The following is a 27,869-nucleotide window of genomic DNA, read 5'->3' on the forward strand; positions in this document are numbered from 1 at the left end:
ACCTTCGCATAAACCAAATCATCCGCCGACATTTCCGCCACCTCCAAACAGACCCCACCACCAGGGATATATTTCCCTCCCCACCCCTCTCCGCCTTCCGCAAAGACCGTTCCCTCGGTGACTACCTGGTCAGGTCCACGCCCCCCTACAACCCACCCTCCCATCCTGGCACTTTCCCCTGCCACCGCAGGAACTGTAAAACCTGTGCCCACACCTCCTCCCTCACCTCTATCCAAGGCCCTAAAGGAGCCTTCCACATCCATCAAAGTTTTACCTGCGCATCCACTAATATCATTTATTGTATCCGTTGCTCCCGATGCAGTCTCCTCTACATTGGGGAGACTGGACGCCTCCTAGCAGAGCGCTTTAGGGAACATCTCCGGGACACCCGCACCAATCAACCAAACCGCCCCGTGGCCCAACATTTCAACTCCCCCTCCCACTCTGCCGAGGACATGGAGGTCCTGGGCCTCCTCCACCGCCGCTCCCTCACCACCAGATGCCTGGAGGAAGAACGCCTCATCTTCCGCCTCGGAACACTTCAACCCCAGGGCATCAATGTGGACTTCAACAGCTTCCTCATTTCCCCTTCCCCCACCTCATCCTAGTTCCAAACCTCCAGCTCAGCACTGTCCCCATGACCTGTCCGGACTTGTCCTACCTGCCTATCTCCTTTTCTACCTATCCACTCCACCCTCTCCTCCCTGACCTATCACCTTCATCCCCTCCCCCACTCACCTATTGTACTCTATGCTACTCTATCCCCACCCCCACCCTCCCCTAGCTTATCTCTCCACGCTCCAGGCTCACTGCCTTTATTCCTGATGAAGGGCTTTTGCCCGAAACGTCGATTTCGCTGCTCGTCGGATGCTGCCTGAATTGCTGTGCTCTTCCAGCACCACTGATCCAGAATCTGGTTTCCAGCATCTGCAGTCATTGTTTTTACCTCCTTTGCTTTTCCTGCCCATGTAACACGTCCACAGTTAGGTTTTCTATGTCTGCTCTCTGCTTTTTGGATTATCTGTCCAATAAGACAACGTATCCATCCCCCTGCTCTTAATGTTAGATTTTCTGTGATTCAACAGATTATCTGCAGTCGATCTCTTTTGAGATCCTATGCTGCAAAGTAATTTTATTTTAGAAGAGAAGGAACCTGAGAATGCATTAATATGTTTTGTCGAATCTTGTTTTTAAGAATCTTGGTGGATGATGAGTGTTACAGAGCTCACAATGGAAAGGCCAATCACAGATAGAACACCTCACAAACATGTAGAAGTTGCATTTCACAATTTCAGGAAATGCCCAGCATTTCACAGCCAATGCAGCTCTGTCTAAAATGGGATCAGTCAGGTCTTGTTGCCCAGATCTCAGGAAAGTACAATAACCTTGCAGACAGCTCAATACCATCGTCACCTGGGATGAAAGTGGGTGATGCAGATGCTGGAGATCAGAGTCAAGAGTGTGGTGCTGGAAAAGCACAGCAGGCCAGGCAGCATCCGAGGAGCAGGAATGACAATCGATGTTTCGGACAAAAGCCCTTCATCAGGAATGAGGCTGGGAGCCTCGGTGGATGGAGAGATAAATGGGAGGGGTGGGGGGGGGGGTGGTGGGACTGGGGAGAAGGTAGCTGTGAATGCAATAGGTGGATGGAGGTGGGGGTAAAGGTGATAGGTCGGAGAGGAAGGTGGAGCGGATAGGTGGGAAGGAAGATGGACAGGTAAGACAGGCCATGAGGGCGGTGCTGAGTTGGAAGTATGGATCTGGGATAAGGTGTGGGGGGGGGTGGGAATGAGGAAACTGGTGAAGTCCACATTGATGCCCTGGGGTTGGAGGGTCCCGAGTGGAAGATGAGGCATTCTTCCTCCAGGCGTCGGGTGGTGAGGGAGTGGCAGTGGAGGAGGCCCAAGACCTGCATGTCCTCAGCAGAATGGGAGGGGGAATTGAAATGTTCAGCCATGGGGCGGGGGGTGATTGGTGCGAGTGTCCCGGAGATAGAGTCAGAGAGTCATAGAGATGTACAGCATGGAAACAGACCCTTCAGTCCAACCTGTCCATGCCGACCAGATATCCCAACCCAATCTAGTCCCACCTGCCAGCACCCGGCCCATACCCATCCAAATGCCTCTTAAATGTTGCAATTGTACCAGCCTCCACCACTTCCTCTGGCAGCTCATTCCATAGTTGAAACTTTATTGCTGGAACAGCACAGCAGGTCAGGCAGCATCCAGGGAACAGGAGATTCGACGTTTCGGGCACAGGCCCTTCTTCAGGAATACCAAACACCTTCTTCGCTGTCCACTACACCTGCAATTTTGGTGTCATCAGCAAACTTACTAACTGTACCTCTTATGTTCACATCCAAATCATTCCTGAAGAAGGGCCTGTGCCCGAAACGTCGAATCTCCTGTTCCCTGGATGCTGCCTGACCTGCTGTGCTGTTCCAGCAATAAAGTTTCAACTTTGATCTCCAGCATCTGCAGACCTCACTTTCTCCAGCTCATTCCATACATGTGCCACTCTCTGCGTGAAAAAGTTGCCCCTTAGGTCCCTTTCATACCTTTCCCCTCTCACCCTAAATCAAGCCCTCTAGTTCTGGACTCCCCACCCCAGGGAAATGACTTTGTCTATTTATCCTATCCATGCCTCTCATAATTTTGTAAACCTCTATAAGGTCACCCCTCAGCCTCCGATGCTCCAGGGAAAACAATCCCACCCTATTCAGCCTCTCCCTATAGCTCAGATCCTCCAACCCTGGCAACATCCTCGTAAATCTTTTCTGAACCCTTTTAAATTTCACAACATCTTTCCGATAGGAAGGAGACCAGAGTTGTACACAGTATTCCAAAAGTGGCCTAACCAATGTCCTGTACAGCTGCAAAATGATGTCCCAACTCCTGTACTCAATACTCTGACCAATAAAGGAAAGCATACCAAACACCTTCTTCACTATCCTATCTACCTGCGACTCCTCTTTCAAGGAACTATGAACCTGCACTCCAAGGTCTCTTTGTTCAGCAACATTCCCTAGGACCTTACCATTAAGTGTTAAGTCCTGCCCTAATTTGCCTTTCCAAAATGCAGCACCTCGCATCTATCTGAATTAAACTCCATCTGCCAATCCTCAGCCCACTGGCTCATCTGATCAAGATCTTGTTGGACTCTGAGGTAACCTTCTTCGCTGTCCACTACACCTGCAATTTTGGTGTCATCAGCAAACTTACTAACTGTACCTCTTATGTTCACATCCAAATCATTTATATAAATGACAAAAAAGTAGTGGACCCAGCACTGATTGTCATGGCACACCAGTAGTCGTTGGCCTCCAGTCTGAAAAGCAACCCTCCACCACCACCCCCATCTCCTACCTTTGAGACAGTTCTGTATTCAAATGGCTAGTTGTCCCTGTATTCCATGTGATCAAATCTTGCTAATCAGTCTATTATGAGGAACTTTGTCGAATGCCTCACTGAAGTGCATATAGATCACACCCACCGCTCTGCTGTCAATAATCCTTATCGTTACTTCTTCTAAAGACTCAATCAAGTTACTGAGACATGATTTTCCATACACAATCCTGTTCGAATTTTATAGATTTCTATGAGATCCTCCTCATTCTTCCAAACTCCAGTGAATACAATCTAATCAACTCAAATCTCCTCTGACATCAGTCCCTGCCATCCCAGGAACTAATCTGGAAAGTCTTTGCTGTACTCCCTCCATAGCAAGAACTTCCTTCCTCTGATAATGAGACCAAAACCAAACATAATATTCCAGATGTGGTCTCACCAAAGCCCTGTACAATTGCAGCAAGACATCTCTGTTCCTCTCCTTAAATCCTCTCACTATGATGGCAAACAAACAGTTTGCCTTCATTACCGCCTGCTGCACCTGTGTGCTTACTTTCAGCAACTAGTGCACCAGGACCCCCAGGTTTCATTGAACCTTCCTCTTTCTCAGTTTGCGGCCGAAAAGTAATCTGCCTTCCTGTTTTTGCTCCCAAAGTGGATGACCTTACATTAGTCCACATAATGTTCTATCTGCTATGCTCTTGCCCACTTTAGCCAAATAAGTCCCCTTTAAGTCTCTGTACATCCTCCTTCCAACTCATATTCACAGCAAGGTTTGTGACATCAGGGCATTTGGAAATATAGTAACTGGTCCCCACATCCGCATGGTTGATAAAAGCTGTGACCAATTGCAACCCAAGAACTGATCCCTACAGAGTCCAAGTGATCATATAATAGGGAATCACAAAGCGGGTATCAACAGAGGGTCTCAATGAGAAATAATAAGAACTATTAAGTAAGAGAGGGTGATTTGATTTAATTTATTGTAGTTATATGTACCTAAGTACAGTGAAAAGCTTTGTTTTGTGAGCAGTACAGGCAGATCATAGCAAATGAGAACATACGGATCACAGGGTGATTAGACAGAGTGAGGCATACAGGTTACACCACCCAGGAGGTACACAAAGCAAGATCAACATTAATAAGATCAATGTTCTTTGAAGATAGAGAGTTCATTGATCAGTCTATTACCGGCAGGGAAGAAGCTGTTCCTGAACCTGCTGGTGCATGTGTTCAAGCTTCTGTATCTCATCTCTGATGGAAGAGGTTGAAGGAGATCATTACTGGGGTGGCAGGGCCGTTGATAATGTTGGCAGCCTTTCTATTACAACGTGATGTGTAAATGGAGTCCGTGGATGGGAGGTTCGCTTCTGTGATGGTCTGGGCTGTAGTTTCTTACAGTCCTGGGCAGAGCAGTTGCTGTACCAGACCGTTAGGCACCCAGACAGTGTGCTTTCTATGGTGCATCTGTCGAAGTTGGTGGGGGTCCTTATTGAGGTGCCAAATCTCCTAAGCCACCTGAGGAAGAAGAGGCATTGTTGTGCCTTCTTGACTGTTACATCTAGGCAGAAGGTCCAGGACAGGTTGTTGGTGATGTCTGTCATGATGCTGTCCACCCTCTCAACCATAGCTTCTGTAGATAGGGGCGTGTCCTTCTCCTTTCTTAGTGAAGTCAATATTCAGTTCTTTTGCCAACATTGAGAGAGAGGTTGCTCTCATTACCCCATGACGCCAAGCCCTCTATCTCCTTGCTGTATTCTGACTCACTGTTGTTAGATATCCATCCTACCATGGTGGTGTCATCAACGAACTGTAGATGGTGCTTGTTTGGATTTGGTAACACATTCGTGGATGTACAGGGAGTACAGTATGGAGCTGAGAATGCATCATTGGGGAGGGGCTCCAGTGTTGATGGTTATTGTGGAGGAGGTGCTGTTGTCTATCTTCACTGACTGCGGTCTGTGGGTCAAGAAGCTGAGGATCCAGTTGCAGAGGGCGGGGCCGAGACTTGGCCTTAGTGTTTTGAGATTAGTCTGGAAGGTGTTGAAGGCAGAGCTGTAGTCGATGAGCAGGATTCTGACATAGATGTCCTTGTTACCTAGATGTTCCAGGGATGAGTGCATGGGCAAGGGGAAACGGCGTCCACTGTGGACCTGTTACGTGGGTTGGCAAATTGTAGGGATCGAGGCAGGCTGGGAGACTGGAGGTGATGTGGGTCATGACCAGCCTTTGAAACACTTCAGGATTATTGAGGTCAGAGCCACTGGGTGGTGGTCATCAAGGCACATTACATGTGCTTCCGTAGGTACTGGGATGACGGTGGTTTTCTTGAAGCAGGTGGGTACCTTGTAAGAGGGAGAGGCTGATGATGTCGCTAAATACCTCCGCCAGCTGGTCCACGCAGAATCTGAGTGTTCGGCCAGGGACACCATCCGGGCTGGTCGCGTTCCTCAGGCCTCTGTGTCCCGGGGGGCGGGGTCTCTGTGTCCCGGGGGCGGGGTCTCGGTGTCCCGGGGGCGGGGTCTCCGTGTCCCGGGGGCGGGGTCTCCGTGTCCGGGGGGCGGGGTCTCCGTGTCCCGGGGGCGGGGTCTCCGTGTCCCGGGGGCGGGGTCTCCGTGTCCCGGGGGCGGGGTCTCCGTGTCCCGGGGGCGGGGTCTCGGTGTCCCGGGGGGCGGGGTCTCTGTGTCCCGGGGGCGGGGTCTCGGTGTCCCGGGGGGCGGGGTCTCTGTGTCCCGGGGGCGGGGTCTCGGTGTCCCGGGGGGCGGGGTCTCTGTGTCCCGGGGGCGGGGTCTCGGTGTCCCGGGGGGCGGGGTCTCTGTGTCCCGGGGGCGGGGTCTCGGTGTCCCGGGGGGCGGGGTCTCTGTGTCCCGGGGGGCGGGGTCTCCGTGTCCCGGGGGGCGGGGTCTCCGTGTCCGGGGGGCGGGGTCTCTGTGTCCCGGGGGGCGGGGTCTCCGTGTCCGGGGGGCGGGTTCTCGGTTTCTGTGAGGAATACAATGACATTAAAGCACTGACGTCCCCCGTGATCACGGTCCCTTGGCTGTGATTGGTTGTATTTGACACGCGATAAACTCTGACCTGTGACGCAATATCCAAGATGGCGGCGGACGATGATGAGGATTTTGTTTATTTTGGCTCCGCGTTAGATCCACTGGAGGGTAAACACCCGGGGGGTGGGGACGTGCACCCCGGGGTGGGTGGGGAGCGTACACCCCGGGGGGGGGGGGCGTACACCCCGGGGGGGGGGGTATCAAGGTCCAAAGGACATGTCCTGTTCTACTTTCTGGGAAACTTGGAATACTATAGCCTGGATAGAATGAATGTGAAGAAGATATTCCCATTAGGACAGACTGTGACCCAGGGCTCAGAATGAAGGTACAACCCTATAGAACTGAGATGAAGAGGAATTTCTTCAGTTGGAGGGTAGTGACTCTTTAGCATTCATTGCTGCAGAGGGCAAGAGATGCCAAGTCATTGAGTGTATTTAAGACTGAGATGGATAGGATTTTGATTTGTAAGGGGATCAAAGGTTACTGGGAGACAGCAGGAAAAGTGTGGAGCGGACTCGATGGACTAAATGACTAAATCTGCTCCTATATCTTATGATCTTATGGTTTGATTGCAGGCAGTTGTTGTGATGATATTTTTGAAAGTGGGAACTGTCACCTGATGGAGGGACTGGAAGTGAGGAATGATAGATAATCCTGAGTTAGGTGAGCCTTTATAGCAGTGTTTATGAGATGGGTTTGGAGAGGGCAAGAGGTGAGGACAGGACTAGGCTGGGAGCCAGTGGACAGCTAGCTGGTTCAGGCAAAAAGACTGGATGTTCTGCTCAGAACCAGGGGTAGTTGTGTGGCTGGAAAAGCACAGCAGATCAGGCAGCATCCGAGCAAAGAGCAGGAGAATCAACGTTTCGGGCATAAGCTCTTCATCGGGAAACTGTGCTTTCCCAGCAACACAACTCTCGACTCTGATCTTCAGCATCTGCAGTCCTCACTTTCTACTAATACATGGGGTAGGCCATCTAGCACTGAGACTGAGATGTGGAAGGGAGGGGTGAGCCTGTGGAAATCTGTGCCACAGAAAGCAGTTGAGGCCAACACATTGTGTTTTTCAGAAGAAGTTTAAAGGGCTGAATGGCCTACTCCTGCTTCTAAGACGTGAGAAGTGGTGATGTTTGGGATTTGGGTTGATGTTCCTCAGTGAGACTTAACATCATCTGGATTAGAACAAGGTGACATTGTCAACAGGAGGTGTTACAGTTTGAATTAAGACTTGTTAAGTTTTAAAGTAGACTTTTTCTTTGCTCAGATGATGAGTCCACTAAGAACCCAGTTCCACTGCACGAGCAGACAGTCAGAGATGAGAAGGGGAGATACAAACGCTTTCATGGGGCATTCACTGGGGGATTCTCTGCTGGGTATTTCAACTCAGTGGGCTCAAAAGAAGGTAAGAAAATCTCTCTTGCAATTCTATGAAATGCAGTTCCTTGGCTGTAAGCGACAAATAATTTTGAGATTCCATGGCTGTTTTAATTGAGGCACTGAGCAGCAATTCCAACAAACAGGTTTAACGTTCCACTGTTTTAAAGGAAATGTCATCCTTTGTCACTGCACTTCATGGTCACAGGCGCACATCAAAAAGCTTTACTTTTGTCTGCATGTGCTTCTTTCTTTTTGGGATTTCCAGGGGATTCCAAATGGCATGCTCATGGCCCAGGGACTGCCCCCAGTTGGGTAAGGTGCTCTAGGAGTTGGGGAACATGTTGAGGGGTACCTTACGTGTGTGTTGCTGAATTTGCACTCTGCTAACTGCTATGATTAGCAAACCCGCTGTCCACACAGGGCCGCCCCGTCAGGTCTGTTGTTTTATGTTAGTACTTTTCTTTGGATAAGCTGGCTGTAACGGGACTGCTCTTACACACCCTGCATCTGAATACATAAAGCTGTTTTACACAGCATGGTCATCAAGAGGGTGTGATGTACTGGGCCTATGCCTTACCTTGCATGTCAAATACTGTGGGCTCTATGGTATCCTGTGTGTCATGCATTTTCAGCTGTGCATTGAAAGCTAGCCAGGAGGTTGAAACTTGTTCTTGTCGCTGTAGGATGGACGCCTTCAACGTTTGTATCCTCACGGCAGCAAAAGGCGGATAAGCAAGTCTTCAATCCCGAGCACTTCATGGATGAAGAGGTACTTCACAAGGGGTTTCACTGTAGTTGGGTGGACCGTGATGTCCAGAGAGACTTGGTGAAGTATTAGGAGTATAGGAACAGGGGTAGGCCATTCAGCCTGTTTAACCTATCATTATGGGCAGCATGGTGGCACAGTGGTTAGCACTGCTGCCTCACAGCGCCAGAGACCTGGGTTCAATTCCCATCTCAGGCGACGCTCTGTGTGGAGTTTGCACATTCTCCCTGTGTCTGCGTGGGTTTTCTCCGGGTGCTCCGGTTTCCTCCCATAATCCAAAAATGTGCAGGTTAGGTGAATTGGCCATGCTAAATTGTCTGTAGTGTTAGGCGTAGGGGAATGTATCTGGGTGTGTTGCGCTTCGGCAGGTCAGTGTGGACTTGTTGGGCCGAAGGGCCTGTTTCCACACTGTAAGTAATCTAATCTAATCTTCAATACCATTCAAACCAGTTTTGGCATTTCAAATGTTGCAATGTGTCTAGCCCACAGTAACTTCACTTCTGTTTGTGCCATTGGTAGTCAGAACTCTGCTATTCACAGGAGTGAGTGGAAGAGCTGGTTTATATTTTGTTTTGGAGAAATTTGGGACAACATTTAGTTCCATTCAGAGCTTACAGTGCAGTAGTTCGGCTTTTGTACCAGGCAGATGACAGCTGCTCCACCTGGAGGGAGAGAAGGTGGAATTCTTAAACTAAAACAGGAAAAACCATTTCACTGCAAGGAGGGCCAATAAGCAAAGACACAGGTTCAAGGCAATTGGCAAAAAAAAAGATGTGATATGATTAGAATTTGTTCTTTTCATTGATTACTATAATAAAGGTCAATAGATAAAGATTCAAAAGTGACTTTTGAAAATGAATCAACTAAATACTTGGAAAGTTAAGACCTGCAGGTTTTTTGGGAACGATCAGAGGAGGGTGACTAGGTGGAAAATTCCTGACAGTCATGATGGACCACTCATCCATTCTTGTGGTGTAAGATTCTGGGAATTTCTCAATGTTTTTCAGGATCTCAAGGAGCATGGAATTGCGCCAAAAGGAATAACAACTACAGATGAGTTTGCCTCAAAGGCTAAAGACAAGATCTGGGAGAGGTCTCGAGCTTTGGCGAGTCTGGTAGCTCCCATTCCTGGGGCCAGCATCTTGGATGACCTGATTGCTCCAGCAAAGTGAGAGAGGGGGAGGGGAGGGACTGACTGTTGAAGGTAAACATTATTCAGCAGCTGTCAATCGCATCGGCTTCATCTCTCTGCTGAATCATTGGCTATGATGACAAAGTAGCTGTGGTTGGGACTAGAAAGCGCAAAGAAAATCTTTCATTGCTCCATTGTCACAGCCTGACCAACACTGCTGCTGCAGTCACTCTGCAGAATGCAGACAGTCCAGTCGGTGTGGGTTTGACCAAGGGAGGATAGACGAGTGGGTACAGGGGTTGAAAATGCCCCTCTGACATTAGCCTTCTGTTGAAGTGTCAGCCACAATATATAAGCACCTTTTTAAACCAAACATTTTATGACGATAAAAGTTTTTCTTTATGTATAATTATCTATCCATCTATTGTAGTGAGATCACCTGAGAGTATAAAGAGGCACAAGCAATAGGAGACCAATGGGCGGAGACTTGCTACTTTGCTTCTCTGATTGTATTCTTTAGTTTATGCCTCTCCCTCCATGAGGTGACGGCCTCTGGCTGCAGGCCAGCTTGTACGTTGTCCTGTTGAGTGTGTCCGTGGGTTGTTGTGGTGAATACACTGTTGTTTCCATCTTTGTCAGGTGTTGACTTTGCAGGGATCACCAGAGAGTGCTCAGGGTCAGAAAGCCTGGCTGGTTTGCCAGGGATCACAGGACATGGACAAAAACCTGAATGGAAGCAGAAGGAAACCATTTGGCCCCTCAATATTCAGTGATCCAACTCCTGTATTCTACATCTTTTAACTTTGACAGTTGATCTTGTATCAGTTGTTGTTTGGGTAAAAGAGTTCCAAATATTACCACTTGCTGTGGGTCAAATCTTTTCCTAACTTCACTCCTGAATGTTCTGGTTCCACCTTTTAGACGATGGCCTCTACTCCTGAGCTCCCAGACCAAAGGGAATAGTTTCCCTCTACCTGTTCTGTGTAATATTGTAAAAATTTTGATCAAATCACTCCTTAAACTTCTAAATTCTAGGGAATGCAACCCTGATTTCTTTACGCTGTCCTTGTAATTTCTGGCCTTGTTCCTTGTCAAACCTCTGGTGTTCTGCTGCCGTTGAGGTATGTGTGATTAATGTGCTGCAGCCCTTAGGATGTGATGTTTTCAAACTGCAGCAATGCTGTGTTGGATCAGGGTTGGAGAGCCAGAGGGGAGGTAATGTTTTGGTCCGCTCTGATTTTTAGTGTGTCACCGTTATCATATTGAGATGATCTTTGGTAGGATCAAGAGTGACAGGGTGGTTGTTATGGGGGTCTTTAACTTTCCAAATCTTGACTGGGAATACTATAGTTCAAGTATGTTAGATGGGTCAGTTTTTGTTCAATGTGTGCAGGAGGGTTTCCTGACATAGTATGTAAACAGGCCAATAAGGGGCGAGGCCAAATTGGATTTGGTATTGGGTAATGAACCCGGCCAGTATTAGATTTGGAGGTAGGTGAGCACTTTGGTGACAGTGACCACAATTCAGTTATGTTTACTGTTGTGATCGAAAGGGATAGGTGTATACTGCAGGGCAAGAATTATTGCTGGGGGAAAGACCATTATTGATGCAATTAGGCAAGATTGAGGAAGAATAGGATGGGGAGGGAAACTGCAGGGCATGGGCACATTTGAAATGTGAAGCTTATTCAAGGTCCAGCTATTGCAGGGATGGAGTTGGTTTATTAAGCTGTGGTTTATTAAGCAAGTTGAATCTCTGGTCAAGAGGAAGAAGAAGGCCTATTTAGGACGAGATGTGAAGGCTCAGTTAGGGGGCTTGAGAGTTACAAGTTAGCCAGGAAATACCTAAAGAAAGAGCTAAGAGCCAGGAGGGGACATGAGAAGTCATTGGCGGGTAGGATCAAGGAAAACACTAAGGTTTTCTATAGGTATATCGAGCATAAAAGAATGACTAGAGTAAGATTGGGCCAATCAAAGATAGTAGTGGGAAGTTGAGTGTGGAGTCAGAGAAAGTGTTAACTGAATACTATTTGTCAGTGTTCACATGAAAAAAAGACAGTGGTTGAGGAGAATACTGAGATACAGGCAACTAGATTAGATGGGATTGAGGTGCATAAGGGAGAGGTGTTAACAATTCTGGGAAGTGTAAAAATAGATAAGACCCCTGGGCCGGGGATGGGATTTATCCTCGGATTTCCTGGGAAGCCAGGGAGGAGATTGCCGAGCCTTTGGCATTGATCTTTATGTCGTCATTGTCGACAGGAATAGTGCCAGAAGACTGGAGGATAGCAAACGTTATTCCCTTGTTTAAGAAGGGGAGTAGAGACAACCCTGGTAATTATAGACCAGTGAGCCTTACTTCAGTTGTGGGTAATGTGTTGGAAAGGGTTATAATAGGATTTATAATCATCTGGAAATAGAGATGATTAGAGATGGTCAACACAGTTTTGTGAAGGGTAGACCGTGCCTCACAAGCCTTAGAGTCCTTTGGGAAGGTGACCAGACAGGTGGATGAGGGTAAAGTGGTTGATGTGGCATATATGGATTTCAGTAAGGCATTTGATAAGGTTCCCCACGGTAAGCTTTTGCACAAAATACAGATGAGTGGGATTGATGGTGATTTAGTGGTTTGGATCAGTAATTGACTAGCTGAAAGAAGACAGAGGGTGGTGGTTGATAGAAAGTGTTCATCCTGGAGTTCAGTTACCAGTGGTGTACCGCAAGGATCTGTTTTGGGTCCACTGTTGTATGTCATTTTTATAAACAACCTGGATGAGGGCGTAGAAGGGTGGGTTAGTAAATATGCAGACGACACTCGGGTCGGTGGAGCTGTGGATAATGACGAAGGATGTTGTAGGTTACTGAGGGACATAGATAAGCTGCAGAGCTGGGCTGAGAGGTGGCAAGTGGAGTTTAATGTGGAAAAGTGAGATGATTCACTTTGGAAGGAGTAACAGGAAAGCAGAGTACTGGGCTAATGGCAAGATTCTTGGAAGTGTGGATGAGCAGAGAGATCTTAGTGTCCATGTACATAGAAAGTTGTCACCCATGTTCAGAAGGTATACGGTGAGTTAGCGTTGATTGGTTGAGGGATTGAGTTCCGGAACCAGGAGGTTATGCTGCAGCTGTCCAAAGCTCTGGTGCGGTCGCACTTGGAGTATTGCGTACAGTTCTGGTCACCGCATTATAGGAAGGATGTGGAAGCTTTGGAAAGGGTTCAGAGGTGATTTACTAGGATGTTGCCTGGTACGGAAGGAATGTCTTACGAGGAAAGGCTGAGGGCCTTGAGGCTGTTTGTGTTAGAGAAGAAGGTTGAGAGGTGACTTAACTGAGACATATAAGATAATCAGAGGGTTAGATAGGGTGGACAGTGAGAGCCTTTTTCTTTGAATTGCGATGGCTAGCATGAAGGGGCATAGCTTTAAATTGAGGGGTGATAGGTATAGGACAGATGTCAGAGGTAGTTTCTTTACTCAGAGAGTAGTAGGGCTGGGGAAGACACTGCCTGCAACAGGAGTAGACTCACCGACGTTAAGGGCATTTAAATGGTCATTGGATGGGCATATGGACGAGAATGGAATAGTGTGGGTTAGATGGGCTTCAGATTGGTTTCACAGGGCAGTGCAACATCGAGGGCCGAAGGGCCTGTACTGTACTGGAATGTTCTATGTTCTGTGTTCTTCATCTCATTGACACAGCTGTGATCTGCCTGAAGGTTATTGAATGATTTCACTAATTCAAGGATATAACCTGCCTCAACTCTCACCTAGGATAACAATTGGTGTGCAATTACTACGGAAAATGGGCTGGAAGGAAGGCCAGGGTCTTGGACCACGTGTGAAGAGGAAACTTCGCAGGCAACAGCCTGGTGAGAAATGTTCTAGTACTTCCCTGCTCAATCTCAGCCTAGTTTCAAAACTCAGCAAGTTACAGAGTTTAAAACAAACTTGCATTCTGTATCACCTTTCATAACTTCACAATGTCCTTTAGCTTTACAGTTCCAACTGTCACTTTGAGACGTAGTTACTGTTGTAATGCAGGAAGGTACAGTAAGCTCCGATACAGAGCACAGTTCAGAAAGGGGCACCCTAAGGGGATTGTTTTTCTGTCTAGCCCCCAGACCCTTAACAGACTATTATTTGACAGCAAGAGCTTATACGATTCTCTCCTCTCGGTCAGAGTTGTTGTGCATTCAAATCTCACCCCAGAAAGGAGTGCTGTATGGTTGGCAGTTCTGTCCTTCAAGTGGGACATTAAAAAGGCTGTCTACCATCTGAGTAGAGTTAAAAATCACTGGAAATCATTTCAGAGAGGAACAGGAGAACCGTCCCTAGTGCCTGACCAATATTCATCCCCCATCAAGCATCGCTTAGTGAGTTTACCTGGTCATTATCAAAGCTTTTTGGTATTGCTTTTCCAAGAGAGGATAGAATATTATCCGCTGATCAACTGCTGACTATTAATAGTCTGCTGAAGGGATTGGGCACTGGATTGAGAAAGCAGTCCTCTTAGGGACTCCATTTCTGAACTGTGCTGTGTATCACTCAGTAGACAATAAAAAGGAGGATGGACAGTGTATGTGTGTGTGTGCACACAAGGAAAGGACTCCTGAACTTGGTGCACTGCAGTGAGCTCTCAATGTGGGAATGTGATTCAAGAGCAGAATGCTGCAGGTCTGAAATAAACAAAAACAAATTGCTGGGAATACCCAGCAGATCAGGCAACACCTCCAGAGGGAGAAAGAGGATTAGCATTTCAGGTTGATGGCCTTTCTTCCGAAGTGGGAAAAGTTAAAGACTGAAGAGATTTTGGAACGTGGAAGGGGAGCATTGGAAGAAAAAACAAAGTACAGGTACACAATCCTTTATCCGAAACCCTCAGGGCCAGCTGGTTTTCAGAATTTGGAATTTTTTGGATTTTACAATAAGTGACGGTTTCTTGGTGAAATAAAAAAATTACCAAACAGCAGACGCACCTGTGAATACTACAAGAGCTGAGACAGAGGTGACACCTGCCAGTGCTGGGCCATGCCCCCATGTCATTTCTGAGTGATGTGGGTCGAGTGGGGGTGGAGTTGGGTTAACTGTTTACGTGCCAATCAACCTTATTATGGAGAAACAAACTTCACAAAAAGAACTTTGGATCTCTGAGCTTTTCAGATTTCAGATAAAGAATTGTGGAAGTTTGTGATGGTGTGGAAGGCAGGAAAGATTAAAAGGCAAAAGAGTTGAAAGAGAGTGGTAACAGGAGGATGATACCCTTGGGATGATACCCTGGGAACACTACAGATACCTTTCAGAGGGAAATAGAGTAGGACTTCAAACTTATGCAACAGTGGGGTGGAGGGGATGTTAGAACCTGTGCCCAGAGAATGTGAAGAGGATTAATAAAGTTTTTGGAGTGGGTGTATGAGCTGTTATTAGAGGAAGAGTCTGTAAGGTGGAGATCCAGTAGATGGACAGTCAATTTGTTTTCACTGAGATTGTATCTAGAAAGGATCTCTAACAGAGTAAAACATTCCAAGTTGCTTCACCTCGAGTGTTATCAATCAGAATGTGACACCGAATCACATGTCGAGATCTCGGACCATGGTTATAAATATGTTCAAAGATGTGTTTGAACGAGGGTCTTGAGGGAGGGAGAGAGGATAGAACATAGAACAATACAGCACAGAACAGGCCCTTCGGCCCACGATGTTGTGCCGAACATTTGTCCTAGCTGAAGCACCCATCCATGTACCTATCCAATTGCCGCTTAAAGGTCACCAATGATTCTGACTCTGCCACTCCCACAGGCAGCGCATTCCATGCCCCCACCACTCTCTGGGTAAAGAACCTACCCCTGATATCCCCCAATACCTTCCACCCTTCATCTTAAATTTATGTCCCCTTGTAACACTCTGTTGTACCCGGGGAAAAAGTTTCTGACTGTCTACTCTATCTATTCCCCTGATCATCTTGTAAACCTCTATCAAGTCACCCCTCATCCTTCTCTGTTCCAATGAGAAAAGGCCGAGCACTCTCAACCTATCCTCGTACGACCTATTCTCCATTCCAGGCAACATCCTGGTAAATCTTCTCTGCACCCTCTCCAAAGCTTCCACATCTTTCCTAAAGTGAGGCGACCAGAACTGCACACAGTACTCCAAATGTGGCCTAACCAAAGTCCTGTACAGCTGTAACATCACTTCACGACTCTTGAATTCAATCCCTCTGCTAATGAACGCTAATACACCATAGGCCTTCTTACAAGCTCTATCCACCTGAGTGGCAACTTTCAAAGATCTATGAACATAGACCCCAAGATCCCTCTGCTCCTCCACCTTACTAAGAACCCTACCGTTAACCCTGTATTCCGCATTCTTATTTATCCTTCCAAAATGGACAACCTCACACTTGGCAGGGTTGAACTCCATCTGCCACTCCTCAGCCCAGCTCTGCATCGTATCTCAGTCCCTTTGCAGCCGACAACAGCCCTCCTTACTATCCACAACTCCACCAATCTTCGTATCATCTGCAATTTTACTGACCCACCCTTTGACTCCCTCTTCCAAGTCATTAATAAAAATTACAAACAGCAGAGGACCCAGAACTGATCCCTGCGGAACTCCACTTGTAACTGGGCTCCAGGCTGAATATTTACCATCTACCACCACTCTCTGACTTCGACCGGTTAGCCAGTTCTCTATCCAACTGGCCAAATTTCCCTCTATCCCATGCCTCCTGACTTTCCGCATAAGCCTACTACGGGGAACCTTATCAAATGCCTTACTAAAATCCATGTACACTACATCCACTGCTCTACCCTCATCCACATGCCTGGTCACCTCCTCAAAGAATTCAATAAGACTTGTAAGGCAAGACCTACCCTTCACAAATCCGTGCTGGCTGTCCCTAATCAAGCAGTGTCTTTCCAGATACTCATGAATCCTACCTCTCAGTACCCTTTCCATTATTTTGCCTACCACCGAAGTAAGACTAACTGGCCTGTAATTGCCGGGGTTATCCCTATTCCCTTTTTTGAACAGGGGCACAACATTCGCCACTCTCCAATCCCCTGGTACCACCCCTGTTGACAGTGAAGACGAAAAGATCATTGCCAACGGTTCTGCAATTTCCTCTCTTGCTTCCCACATAATCCTAGGATATATCCCGTCAGGCCCGGGGGACTTGTCTATCCTCAAGTTATTCAAAATGTCCAACACATCTTCCTTCCTAACAAGTATCTCCTCTAGCTTACCAGTCCATTTCACACTCTCCTCTTCAACAATACGGTCCCTCTCATTTGTGAATACTGAAGAAAAGTATTCATTCAAAACCTCACTTATCTCTTCTGACTCAATACACAGTCTCCCACTACTGTCCTTGATCGGACCTACCCTCGTTCTCGTCATTCTCATGTTTCTCACATACGCATAAAAGGCCTTGGGGTTACCCTTGATCCTACCCGCCAAAGATTTTTCATGCCCTCTCTTAGCTCTCCTAATCCCTTTCTTCAGCTCCCTCCTGGCTATCCTGCATCCCTCCAACGCTCTGTCTGAACCTTGTTTCCTCAACCTTATGTAAGCCTCCTTCTTCCTCTTTACAAGACATTCAACCTCCCTCGTCAACCAAGGTTCCCTCACATGACCATCTCTTTCCTGCCTGACAGGTACATATATATCAAGGACACGTCGTATCTGTTCCTTGAAAAAGCTCCACATTTCCACGACATCCTTCCCTGACAGCCTATGCTCCTCAGATCCTGTCTTACTGCATCGTATTTACCCTTCTCCCAATTGTAAAACCTACCCTGTTGCACGCACCTATCTCTCTCCAAAACCAAGGTGAAAGTCACAGAATTGTGGTCACCATCACCAAAATGCTCACCCACTAACAAGCCCATCACTTGTCCCGGTTCGTTACCAAGTACCAAATCCAATATGGCCTCCCCTCTGGTCGGACAATCTACATACTGAGTTAGAAAAGCTTCCTGGACACACTATACAAACACCGCCCCATCCAATCTACTTTATCTAAAGAGCTTCTAATCAATATTTGGGAAGTTGAAATCGCCCATGACTACTACCCTGTGGCTTCTGCACCTTTCCAAAATCTGTTTCCCAATCTGTTTCTCCACATCTCTGCTGCTATTGGGGGGGCCTATAGTAAACACCCAACAAGGTGACTGCACCTTTCCTATTTCTGACTTCAGCCCATACTACCTCCTAAGGCAGATCCACCTCGAACTGCCTTTCTGCAGCCGTTATACCATTTCTAATTAGCAACGCCACCCCCCCTCCTTTTTTACCACCCTCCCTAATCTTACTGAAACATCTGTAACCAGGAACCTCCAACAACCATTCCTGTCCCTCTTCTATCCACGTTTCCGTGATGGCCACAACATCGTAGTCCCAGGTACCGATCCACGCCTTAAGTTCACCCACCTTATTTCTCATACTCCTTGCATTGAAGTATACACACTTGAGCCCATCTCTGTGTCCGCAAGTATTCCCTGTCAGTGCTACCTTCTCCACAGCCTCCCTACATTCTTGGACATCCTGAAAAACAGCTAGCCTACTTGCTGGACTACAAGTCCGGATCCTATCCCCCTGCCAAATTAGTTTAAACCCCCCTGAAGAGTGCTAGCAAACCTACCCCCCAGGATATTGGTGCCCTTCTGGTTCAGGTGCAACCCGTCCTGCTTGTACAGGTCCCACCTTCCCCAGAATGCAGTCCAATTGTCTAAATACCTGAAGCCCTCCCTCCTACACCATCCTTGCAGCCACGTGTTCAACTGCACTCTCTCCCTATTCCTTGCCTCACTATCACGTGGCACCGGCAACAACCCAGAGATGACGACTCTGTCCGTCCTAGTTTTTAGCTTCCAGCCTAACTCCCTGAGCTCCTGAATGACCTCCCCACCCCTCTTCCTACCTATGTCGTTGGTGCCAACATGCACCATGACTTCTGGCTGCACACCCTCCCCCTTAAGGATTCTGAAGACACGGTCCAAGACGTCTCGGACCCTGGCACCCGGGAGGCAACAAACCATCCAAGACTCTCGCCCATGTCCACAGAACCGCCTGTCCGTCCCTCTAACTATAGAGTCTCCTATAACTAGCGCTCTCCTCCTCTCCCCCTTACCCTTCAGGGCCTCCGAGCCAGACCTCGTGCCACAGACCCGGTCACTGCAGCTTACCTCTGCTACGCCGCCCCCCCAACAGTATCCAAAGCGGTATACTTATTGTTGAGGGGAACGACCACAGGGGATCCCTGCATTGCCTGCTTCCTCCCCTTCCCACCTCTAACTGTTACCCAGCTACCTCTGTTCTCTGGCGTAACTATGTCCCTGTAGCTTCTATCTATCACCCTCTCAGCCTCTCGAATAATCCTCAGTTCATCCAACTCCAGTTCCAGTTCCCTAACTCGTTCTGTGAGGATCAGGATCTGACTGCATTTCCTGCAGATGAAGTCGGCAGGAGTATCGGTGGTCACCCCTACCTCAAACATCTGGCAGGAGGAACATTCCACTGCCTGCGCTGCCATTACTCTACACCTCGTCTCCAAAACAAGAACACTGAGTAACTTACCTGTGGACTTTAAAATTAGTTTAGAGGAGGAGGATGGGAGGGAGGCCCTACTATGTAGGGCCTGGGGTCTAGAATACACCCACTCAAATATCAATCACTTACCTTCCCGACTAACTCTGCGCTCCAACTTCACTTCCGCCCAGCTCGTGCCGCTCTCTGCTGTGAAAAAGGATGGGAGGTTTACGGTTCAGGTAGTCACCAATGATGCGCCCGGTTAACATGAGGGATTTGCAGAGGGTCAGAATTAGTGTGTGGAGATCTTGGAGTGTTCTGGGGTCAGATGTTGAGAGAAAAAGGGATGGGCCAAAACCATGGGAAGATTTGAAAACCATGATGAAATGATGGCACAGAAGAAGTCTATTAGTCTATCAAACCTCAACCAGCTCTCTGAAAGAGCTGTTTAATTTACCTCACTTCCCTGCTCTTTCACCACTGAAATGTCATCTTTTCCCATTTTAAAGTTTTTGTCCAATCCCTTTTTGACAGTTCCCGTTGAATCTGCTTCCACTGTCCTTTCTGCCATTGCATTCCAGATCACAGCAACTCTCTGTCAAACAGATGTCACTGGTACCATTCTGGCAGCATTGTTTGATGAGGTCTCAAAATAAATCTGTTATAAATTTTCAGCTGTATGGAAGATAAGGAAATTGGTTTGAAAGTAGGTTGATGGTCAGGGGTTTGGGTTAAAGGGCAGTGCTCAGCTCAGAGATTATCTGATTGGATGTGGTACCATGCCCCTCCCACTGGGGTCAGTGCCCCTGCAGTCACAGGTTCAGTTCTGCATGGCCAGCTTGAACCAATGTCAAAATTTCCTGAGGCCATTGGAGTCAGGGGTTTGCCAAACAGCGTGGAGTTTTCTAACAGACTTCAGGAATTCTTCAACAGTCAGGACCAGTGGGTGGCAGATGTAATTTGATGTGCTAAGTATGAAGTTATTTGGTTTGGAAATTAAAACAGAGGAATTGAAGCATGTTGCTGAAGAAACTGCAGGATGTAAGTGAGGAGAAAGACAGCCCAAATATAGAATTCTGTGAAAGGAGAGAAAGATGTGGGAAGGCCATCACAATCTGAAGTTTTATTAAAAGGAGTGAGGAGTGCAGAGTAAAGGAATAACTCTGAATTTATGCACGTTCCCAGCCAGGCCATTGTTCAGGGACAGCTGTAGAATCAGCATGCATTGTCCTCAGGGCGTACCATCACTCCCAACTAGTCTGTTGAAGAGATGGTGTTGAACTGCTGCAGTCAGTCTGGTGAAGGTATGGCTGGGAAGGTGACAGGTGTAGGATTTTGTTTATGTGGTGTCTTGATGGGTCAACCTTTCAATGAGGGGACCTAACCCAGGGCTTTTGCCGGCCTCATTCACACTGTGTATACCCACAGAAAGCATACCCACCTTGTTCAGTTTAGGGGTTTGCAGAGTACTCCAGAGCTCAGTCTCTCCTGGTATTTCTGTTCCACCCAGACCCTGTTCATATAACCCTGTCAGTTTGTCCCTCCATTCTCTTGTCAAATCTTGTCAGATCTTGTTGAAAGGAGAGATGTGTTGCTGAAGCTTTTCATTTTGCACTCATCACGGCAAATGTAAGAATGCCACATTTCCCAAGTTGGAAAAGCTACTTCAGTAAGACACTTCACAGTTCTGCTAAGCTGTGGCTACTTATGCAGTGTTTCCCTTTTGAGGATGCTACTGCCCATACAAAAAGTTATTGGTCAGCCTCACAATTCAGTGACCTTTTATCTGTGTGTGGCTGCTCAAGTCAGACACTGTGTTCCTTCAGCTCATAATATCTGGAGTACAGACTGCACTCACCAGCATGTGCTTGCGTAACCCAATATGAAAAATGTCTACATTTTGATGTGATTCCACACGTAGCCACAATTGTTGAATGATCATGAATGCGCTAGCAAGCAATTTAAGATGTGGAGGTGCCAGTGTTGAATTGGGGTGGACAAAGCTAAAAATCTTACAACACCAGGTTATAGTCCAACAGGTTTATTTGGAAGCACTAGCTTTCGAAACGCTGCTCCTTCACCAGGTGGTTGTGGAGCAGGATCTCAAGACACAGAATTTGTAATAAAAGATTACAGTGTCATGCAACTGAAATGACATACCTGTATTGAACAAACCTAGATTGGTGTTAAGTCTTTCATCTTTTAGAATGGGTTGCAGATTTTGATTCATTAATATGTAAATCCCAGAACTACTTTTAAATTACATTCTCAACATAACTTAAGGTTTTAGTAAAAAAAAAGGTGACATCTCCTCTCACACGACGTATTAAAGGTGTGAGATTAGAGTCTCTGTATCCCAAACTTGAGTCAGACTGGTTCTGTTTCCAAAGTAGGAATTTATAAAAATATAATTCTGCAATTGCAAAGTCACCCCATAGACGTGTGTGTGTGCGCATGTGCGTGAGTGTGAGGGAGAGAGTGAGTAAGAGTGTGTGTTTGCGTGTGTGCATGAGTGTGACAGTATAAACCTGTAAGAAGGTGTGGGATGTGTGTTTGAGAAAGACAGCATGGTGTGAGAGTACATAGAACATAGAACAATACAGCACAGAACAGGCCCTTCGGCCCACGATGTTGTGCCGAACATTTGTCCTAGCTTACACACCCATCCATGTACCTATCCAATTGCCGCTTAAAGGTCACCAATGATTCTGACTCTGCCACTCCCACAGGCAGTGCATTCCATGCCCCCACCACTCTCTGGGTAAAGAACCTACCCCTGACATCTCCCCTATACCTTCCACCCTTCACCTTAAATTTATGTCCCCTTGTAACACTCTGTTGTACCCGGGGAAAAAGTCTCTGACTGTCTACTCTATCTATTCCCCTGATCATCTTATAAACCTCTATCAAGTCACCCCTCATCCTTCTCTGTTCCAACGAGAAAAGGTCTAGCACGCTCAACCTATCCTCGTACAACCTATTCTCCATTCCAGGCAACATCCTGGTAAATCTCCTCTGCACCCTCTCCAAAGCTTCCACATCTTTCCTAAAGTGAGGCGACCAGAACTGCACACTGCGTGTGTGTGTGTGTGTGTGTGTGTGTGTGTGTGTGTGTGTGTGTGTGTGTGTGTGTAAGTTACACCTGCACTTCCAGACGTCATTTATTGTATCCGTTGCTCCCGTTGCGGTCTCCTCTATAATTGCAGAACGCTTCAGAGAACACCCGCACCAACCAACCCCACCGCCCTGTGGCCAAACACTTCAATTCCCCTTCCCACTCTACCGAGGACATGCAGGTCCTGGGCGTTCTTCATCGCCACTCCCTCAACACCTGACGCCTGGAGGAAGAACTCCTCATCTTCCACCTCGAGACCCTCCAACCCCATGGCATCAATGTGGATTTCACCAGTTTCTTCATTTTCCTCTCCCCCCACCTTAACCCAGTTCCAACCTTCCACCTCAGCACCGCTTTCATGACCTGTCCCACCTCCCCTCTGACCTATCACCTTCACCCCCACCTCCATCCACCTATTGCACTCTCAGCTACCTTCCACCTAGCCCCACCCCCTCCCATTTATCTCTCCTCCCCCCCAGGGTCCCAGCCTCATTCCTGATGAAGGGCTTTTGCCTGAAACGTCAATTTTCCTGCTCCTCAAATGCTGCCTGACCGGCTGTGTTTTTCCAGCACCAGACTCAACTCTAATCTCCAGCATCTGCAGTCCTCACTTTCGCCTGCTTGTGTGCGAGTCTATAGTGTACTGGGGTCACCTGTAGTGACATGACCCCGAGGTCCCAGTTGAGACCATCCTCATGGGTACCGAACTTGGCTATCAGCCTGTGCTCGGCCACTCTGCATTGTTGCATTTTCTGAAGGCTTCTTTGCTGCACAGGACCTCCAACCAGCACCATACACCAGATACATTAATGATGTTTTTTCCCTCTGGACCATAGTGAGGAGTCATTGAAACAACTACACAGTGATATCAACAAGTTTCATCCTACTGTCAGATGGACTATTCTTTAGTGTCAGTCTCATTCTTGGACACATGCATCTCCATCAAGGATAGGTACCTCACTCTACTGCAAACCCACGGATAACCTCACAATACTACACTTCTCTAGTTTCCACCTGAAACATTTTAAGCCAGCCATTCCCTACGGACAAGCCCTCTCTTCAGATGGGGAGGAATGTGACAGACACCTGAAGGGCACAATGCTCAGCTCATCGATCACCACGTCCAACATTGCCACAGCGAGAAACCGTTATGACCTCCTCAGGAGACAGACATGGGATGCGATCGAAAGGATACCCTTCGTGTCCAGTACTTCGTCAGAGCGGCGAAACTACACCATGTTCTTTGCAGCCTGTACCACATTATCAATGACGATGAGCACCTCGCCAAGACCTTCCCCACACCTCCACTTCTCACCTTTAAACAACCACCAAACCCTAACCAGGCCATTGTTCATAGCAAACTGCGCAGCCTTCAGGACAACATCGACCACCACACCATACAACCCTGTCATAGCAACCACTTCCAGACGTGTCAGTGTCGACACGGATACTGCCATTACACATGGGGACACCCACCATGTATGCAGCAGGTACTCATGCGACTCAGCTGACGTTGCCTATCTCATACACTGCAGGCAAGGCTGTCCTGAGGCATGGTAGATTTTGTTTTGCTCAAAAAGCGCATGGTCTGCAGGCATGTGACATTTTATAAATTCCTACTTTGGAAATAGAACCTGTCTGACTCAAGGTTGGAATACAGACAGACTCTAACCTCACACCTTTAATGCATTATCTGAGCAGATATGTCCCCTTTTTAAAATAAAACCTTAAGTTATGTCGAGAATGTGACTTGGAAGAATTTCTAGGATTTACATATTAATGAACTGAAATCTGCAACCCATTCTAAAAGATAGAAGCCTTAACAGGAATCTAGATTTGTTCAATACATGTATATTGTTTCAGTTGGATGATACTGTAACCTTTTACTATAAATTCTGTGTTTTATGATCCTGTTCCACAGCTACCTGATGAAGGAGCAGCTCTCCAAAAATGAGTTCTTCCAAATAAACCTGTTAAAGCAATTTAAGATAATCATGCTCCTAATTTCACTCATTTGTGAAGCAATATCCGTTCAAGAGCAGAGCTGCATTCTCTGCACAATCTCAAAGGTTTGGGAGCCGATTAGTTCTCTGTTTTCTCGATGGCACTGTCTAATCAATTGGATTTGATTTTCCAATCTATCCTTTTCTGTTGGAGAAATTATTGTGAAGATTCAAAGTTGCCATTCTTGCGTTTGTTGTGGTGATGGAAGACAACAGGTCCCTCTCGACAGCGGTATTCCTTTCTTCCTCCTATGCTTATCTAGCTACTCCTAAAATAGATCTGTGCTATTCAACTGAACTACTCACTTTGGTAACATATTCATTATCCCCACTCTCTGGGTAAAGAGGTTTCCCTTATCTAATACTAATGGTCTTAGCATCACTGTGTCTACATTGAAGAAACAATGACCAGGGCAAGAACTCCCTCTGCATTTCCTCTGGCCCAGAGTCTTGGTCTAATTGCAGCACCACAACCTGAGCTGGGACCTTCAACTTCACCCCCAGGCAGTGACCACCCCTCGGGCCCTAGTTACTGACTGAACATCAAGTATCTTCCCATTGTAATGCAGTAATGTAGGACTCGTTGCTCTTACTGTTTCTGTTTTGTTTGCCACACAGAGACAGGTGTGAAAGTGTATGGGTGTTCCTTGCCTGATGAAGGTTCAGATGGATCGCAGGTATGACTTAGCACCCTAACTGTTGTGTGTCCAAGCCCTGCATTTTGCAGTTTTAACGGTTTACCTGCAGTGCTGTGTTATGTGCTCTTAATGTATGCTTTGTATGGAGAAATATAAAAACATCCACTCTATACCTAAGCAATGATACATCAGATAGTTATCAAAAAGGTGAGAAGATTGGAATGGTAGAAGAACAGAGAAGTTCGGTGATTCAACTACACCCTTCACTAAAAGCAGGAGGACAGATAAAAATGAATAATTTTGCATTGATGGAAAATTTGTCTTTGTCACAAGAATACTTTGAAACAAAGGAGTGGAGATGGTGTTGCACCTTGGTTTCAGGCCCAGTTGGAGTGTTACATTTAGTTCCAGGCCCCACTGCAGCTTTGGAACAAAGTCCTGGCCTTACGGCTGTGAAGTGCACTTTCCCCATGAAGATATGAGCAAATGTAAGACAGTAAGAAAAGGTGCAGGACAAATCCATTCAACTTCTTGTGTCAGGTTTGTCGTTCAGTGAAATCATGGCTGATCTGCTATTTCAATACCATCTTTCTGTACTATCCAATTCCCCTTGCTGTTTTAATCTGTAGAAATCTAGCGATCTCAGATTTGCCCATACTCAGTGACTGGCCTCTTTTTGGGACAAACAATTTCAAAGTTTCCCCACCTTTTGAGTGAAAAGGTTCCTTGTCACCTCAGTGCTAAATGGTCTGCCCTATAACAGCGGCAGGATCCCATGGTGTTGGACAGCACACCCCACTCCAGGCAGGGGAAATGTCCTTCCTGAATCTACCCTGTCAATCCCTTTAAGGGTTTTGTATATTTGAATGAGATCACCTCTCATTCTTTGCCAGAAAATATAGGCCCAGTTCCTCAGACAACAATCACTCCATCCCAGGTATTAGTTTGATGAACTACTGCCCCTGTGGATGTTTGATCTTTGGGAAGGAGATAACAAACCTCTCAGAAAACTCTGGTTGTGCTCTCGCCAAGACTGTATATAAGTGCACTAAGACATCTCTACTCCGATATCCAAAACCTCTTGTTTAAAAGCTCCACCTTCCATTTACCTTCATAGTTTCTTGCTGTTCCTGCAGGTTCACTTGGACTCATGAACACGGTCACCCAACTTCCTTTGAAGTTTGGTACTTCCCAGACCCTCACCCTCACAGAAACAATCAATATTTCTGTTTTCCTAACAAAGTGTGTAACATCATATTCCATCTCCCAAATCTTTGTCACTCACTGAGCCTCGACAAATCACCTTGAATCATCTTTGCAACTCGTCACAGCTCAGACTGCCACCTGTTAGGACACAGGATAAACCCTCTGGCTTAATTTAGAGCAGCAACACAGGAAAGCTTTATCCTGTGCAGTAATCTGTGAACATTCGAGAGGCCAAGAACTATTTAAAGTAAAAATTGACAACTTGATTTCTTAAAGTATAACAGAGAATAATTAACTTAACAACTATTTTCAACTCCTTTCTCTAACCTATCTTTTACTTTCCCTTCTATAATACTCGCCCAATAAAACCACCGATTAATATTTACCAAAACTTCAACTTTCAAAACCAGCCAGCAGTCGAATCTTCTGTTTGGATCTTCCTGTGTCGTTTTCACAGGGCATCACTTTAAACTGATCTAGCCCATTTGGGGCTATAAACACAGAAATGTATTTCACTGTCTCTGATAAAGGTACCTACGAGTCACCACGCATTAAGTCCAACTTGGTGATGTAACTGGCTTGTTATAACATTTTCAATGCTTATCCAAATACTTTTTAGAAGGTTGTAAGGTTTCCTGCCTCACTCCCACTTCAGTGCACTTCAGAAATCCCCTCTCAACTTTCTGCCTTTCACCTTAACATCCTGCCCCCTTGTTATTATCCCTCTAATAAAGGGCAGCAGTGCTTTCTGACCACCCTGCCCATATCCCTCATAATCTTACACAGCTCTAACAGGTCCCCCCTCAGCTTCGCTGCTCTCTAAAGAAACCAACTCAAGCTCATGCAGCCTCCCTTCGTGACTGAAATGTAACATCTCAGACCATAAAATGTAGGCACAGATTTAGGCCATTCAGCCCATTAAGTCTGCCTCACCATTCAATCCTGGCTGATACATTTCTCAACCTCATTCTCCTGCCTTCTCTCCAGATCCCTTGATTCCTTACTAATCAAGAGCCTATCTCTGACTTAAATACACTCAGCGACTTGGCCTCCACAGCCCTCGGTGCCAATGAGTTCCTCAGATTCCCCAGCCTCTGGTTGAAGAAATTCCTCCTCATCTCAGTTCTAAAGAATCATCCCTTCACCCTGAGGCTGTGCCCTCAGGTCCCAGTCTCTCCCTGTAGTGGGAACATCTTCTCCATGTCCACTCAAAGCAGGCCACTCAGTATTCTGTAAGTTTCAATCAGATCCGCCATTATCCTTCTTCCTTAAATATGGGCCCACAATATGTCAGCAACATCCCTTCTTCCTTAAATATGGGCCCACAAATGCTCACAATATTCTGATTGGGGTCTGACCACAGCCTTATCCAGCCTCAGCAGCACATCCCTGCTCTTGTGTTCTCGCCCTCTCGAAATGAATGCTAACATTGTATTTGCCTTTCTAACTACCGACTACATGTTAACCTTACGAGAATCCTGAACTACGACTTCCAAAATAGATTTCTGAAACCTTTCCCCGGTTGGAAAATAGTCTACGTTTCTACTCTTCCTACCAAAGTGCATGACCTCTCACTTTCCACACTATATTCCAGCTGCAAATTGTTTGCCCATTCTCCCATCCTGTCCAAGTCATTCTGCAGCCTTCCTGCTTCTAGTTTAAATTTCTTCCAACAGCACAGACAAACCCACTCACAAGGATGTTAGTCCCTACTCTCA

The 27,869-nt window shown here is 46.8% G+C and overlaps 1 protein-coding gene across 2 annotated transcripts in view; it reads left to right on the plus strand.

Annotated features, from left to right (window-relative positions):
- Positions 1 to 6,421: 6,421 nt before the first annotated feature.
- Positions 6,422 to 27,869, plus strand: part of gpatch1 (G patch domain containing 1) — a 62,442-nt gene continuing 40,994 nt past the window's right edge. For both annotated transcript variants that reach the window (XM_087995678.1, XM_087995679.1), the window contains exons 1-6: positions 6,422 to 6,502; positions 7,656 to 7,793; positions 8,452 to 8,537; positions 9,542 to 9,702; positions 13,437 to 13,534; positions 24,926 to 24,984. In XM_087995678.1, the coding sequence (XP_087851804.1) occupies positions 6,442 to 6,502; positions 7,656 to 7,793; positions 8,452 to 8,537; positions 9,542 to 9,702; positions 13,437 to 13,534; positions 24,926 to 24,984 (603 nt within the window). In that variant the 5' untranslated portion in view covers positions 6,422 to 6,441. The remainder of the gene's footprint in view (positions 6,503 to 7,655; positions 7,794 to 8,451; positions 8,538 to 9,541; positions 9,703 to 13,436; positions 13,535 to 24,925; positions 24,985 to 27,869) is intronic.

Source organism: Chiloscyllium plagiosum, unplaced genomic scaffold (assembly GCF_037043375.1).
Source record: "Chiloscyllium plagiosum isolate Xiang-an unplaced genomic scaffold, Cpla_swu_hap1 HiC_scaffold_17, whole genome shotgun sequence".
NCBI lineage: Eukaryota > Metazoa > Chordata > Chondrichthyes > Orectolobiformes > Hemiscylliidae > Chiloscyllium > Chiloscyllium plagiosum.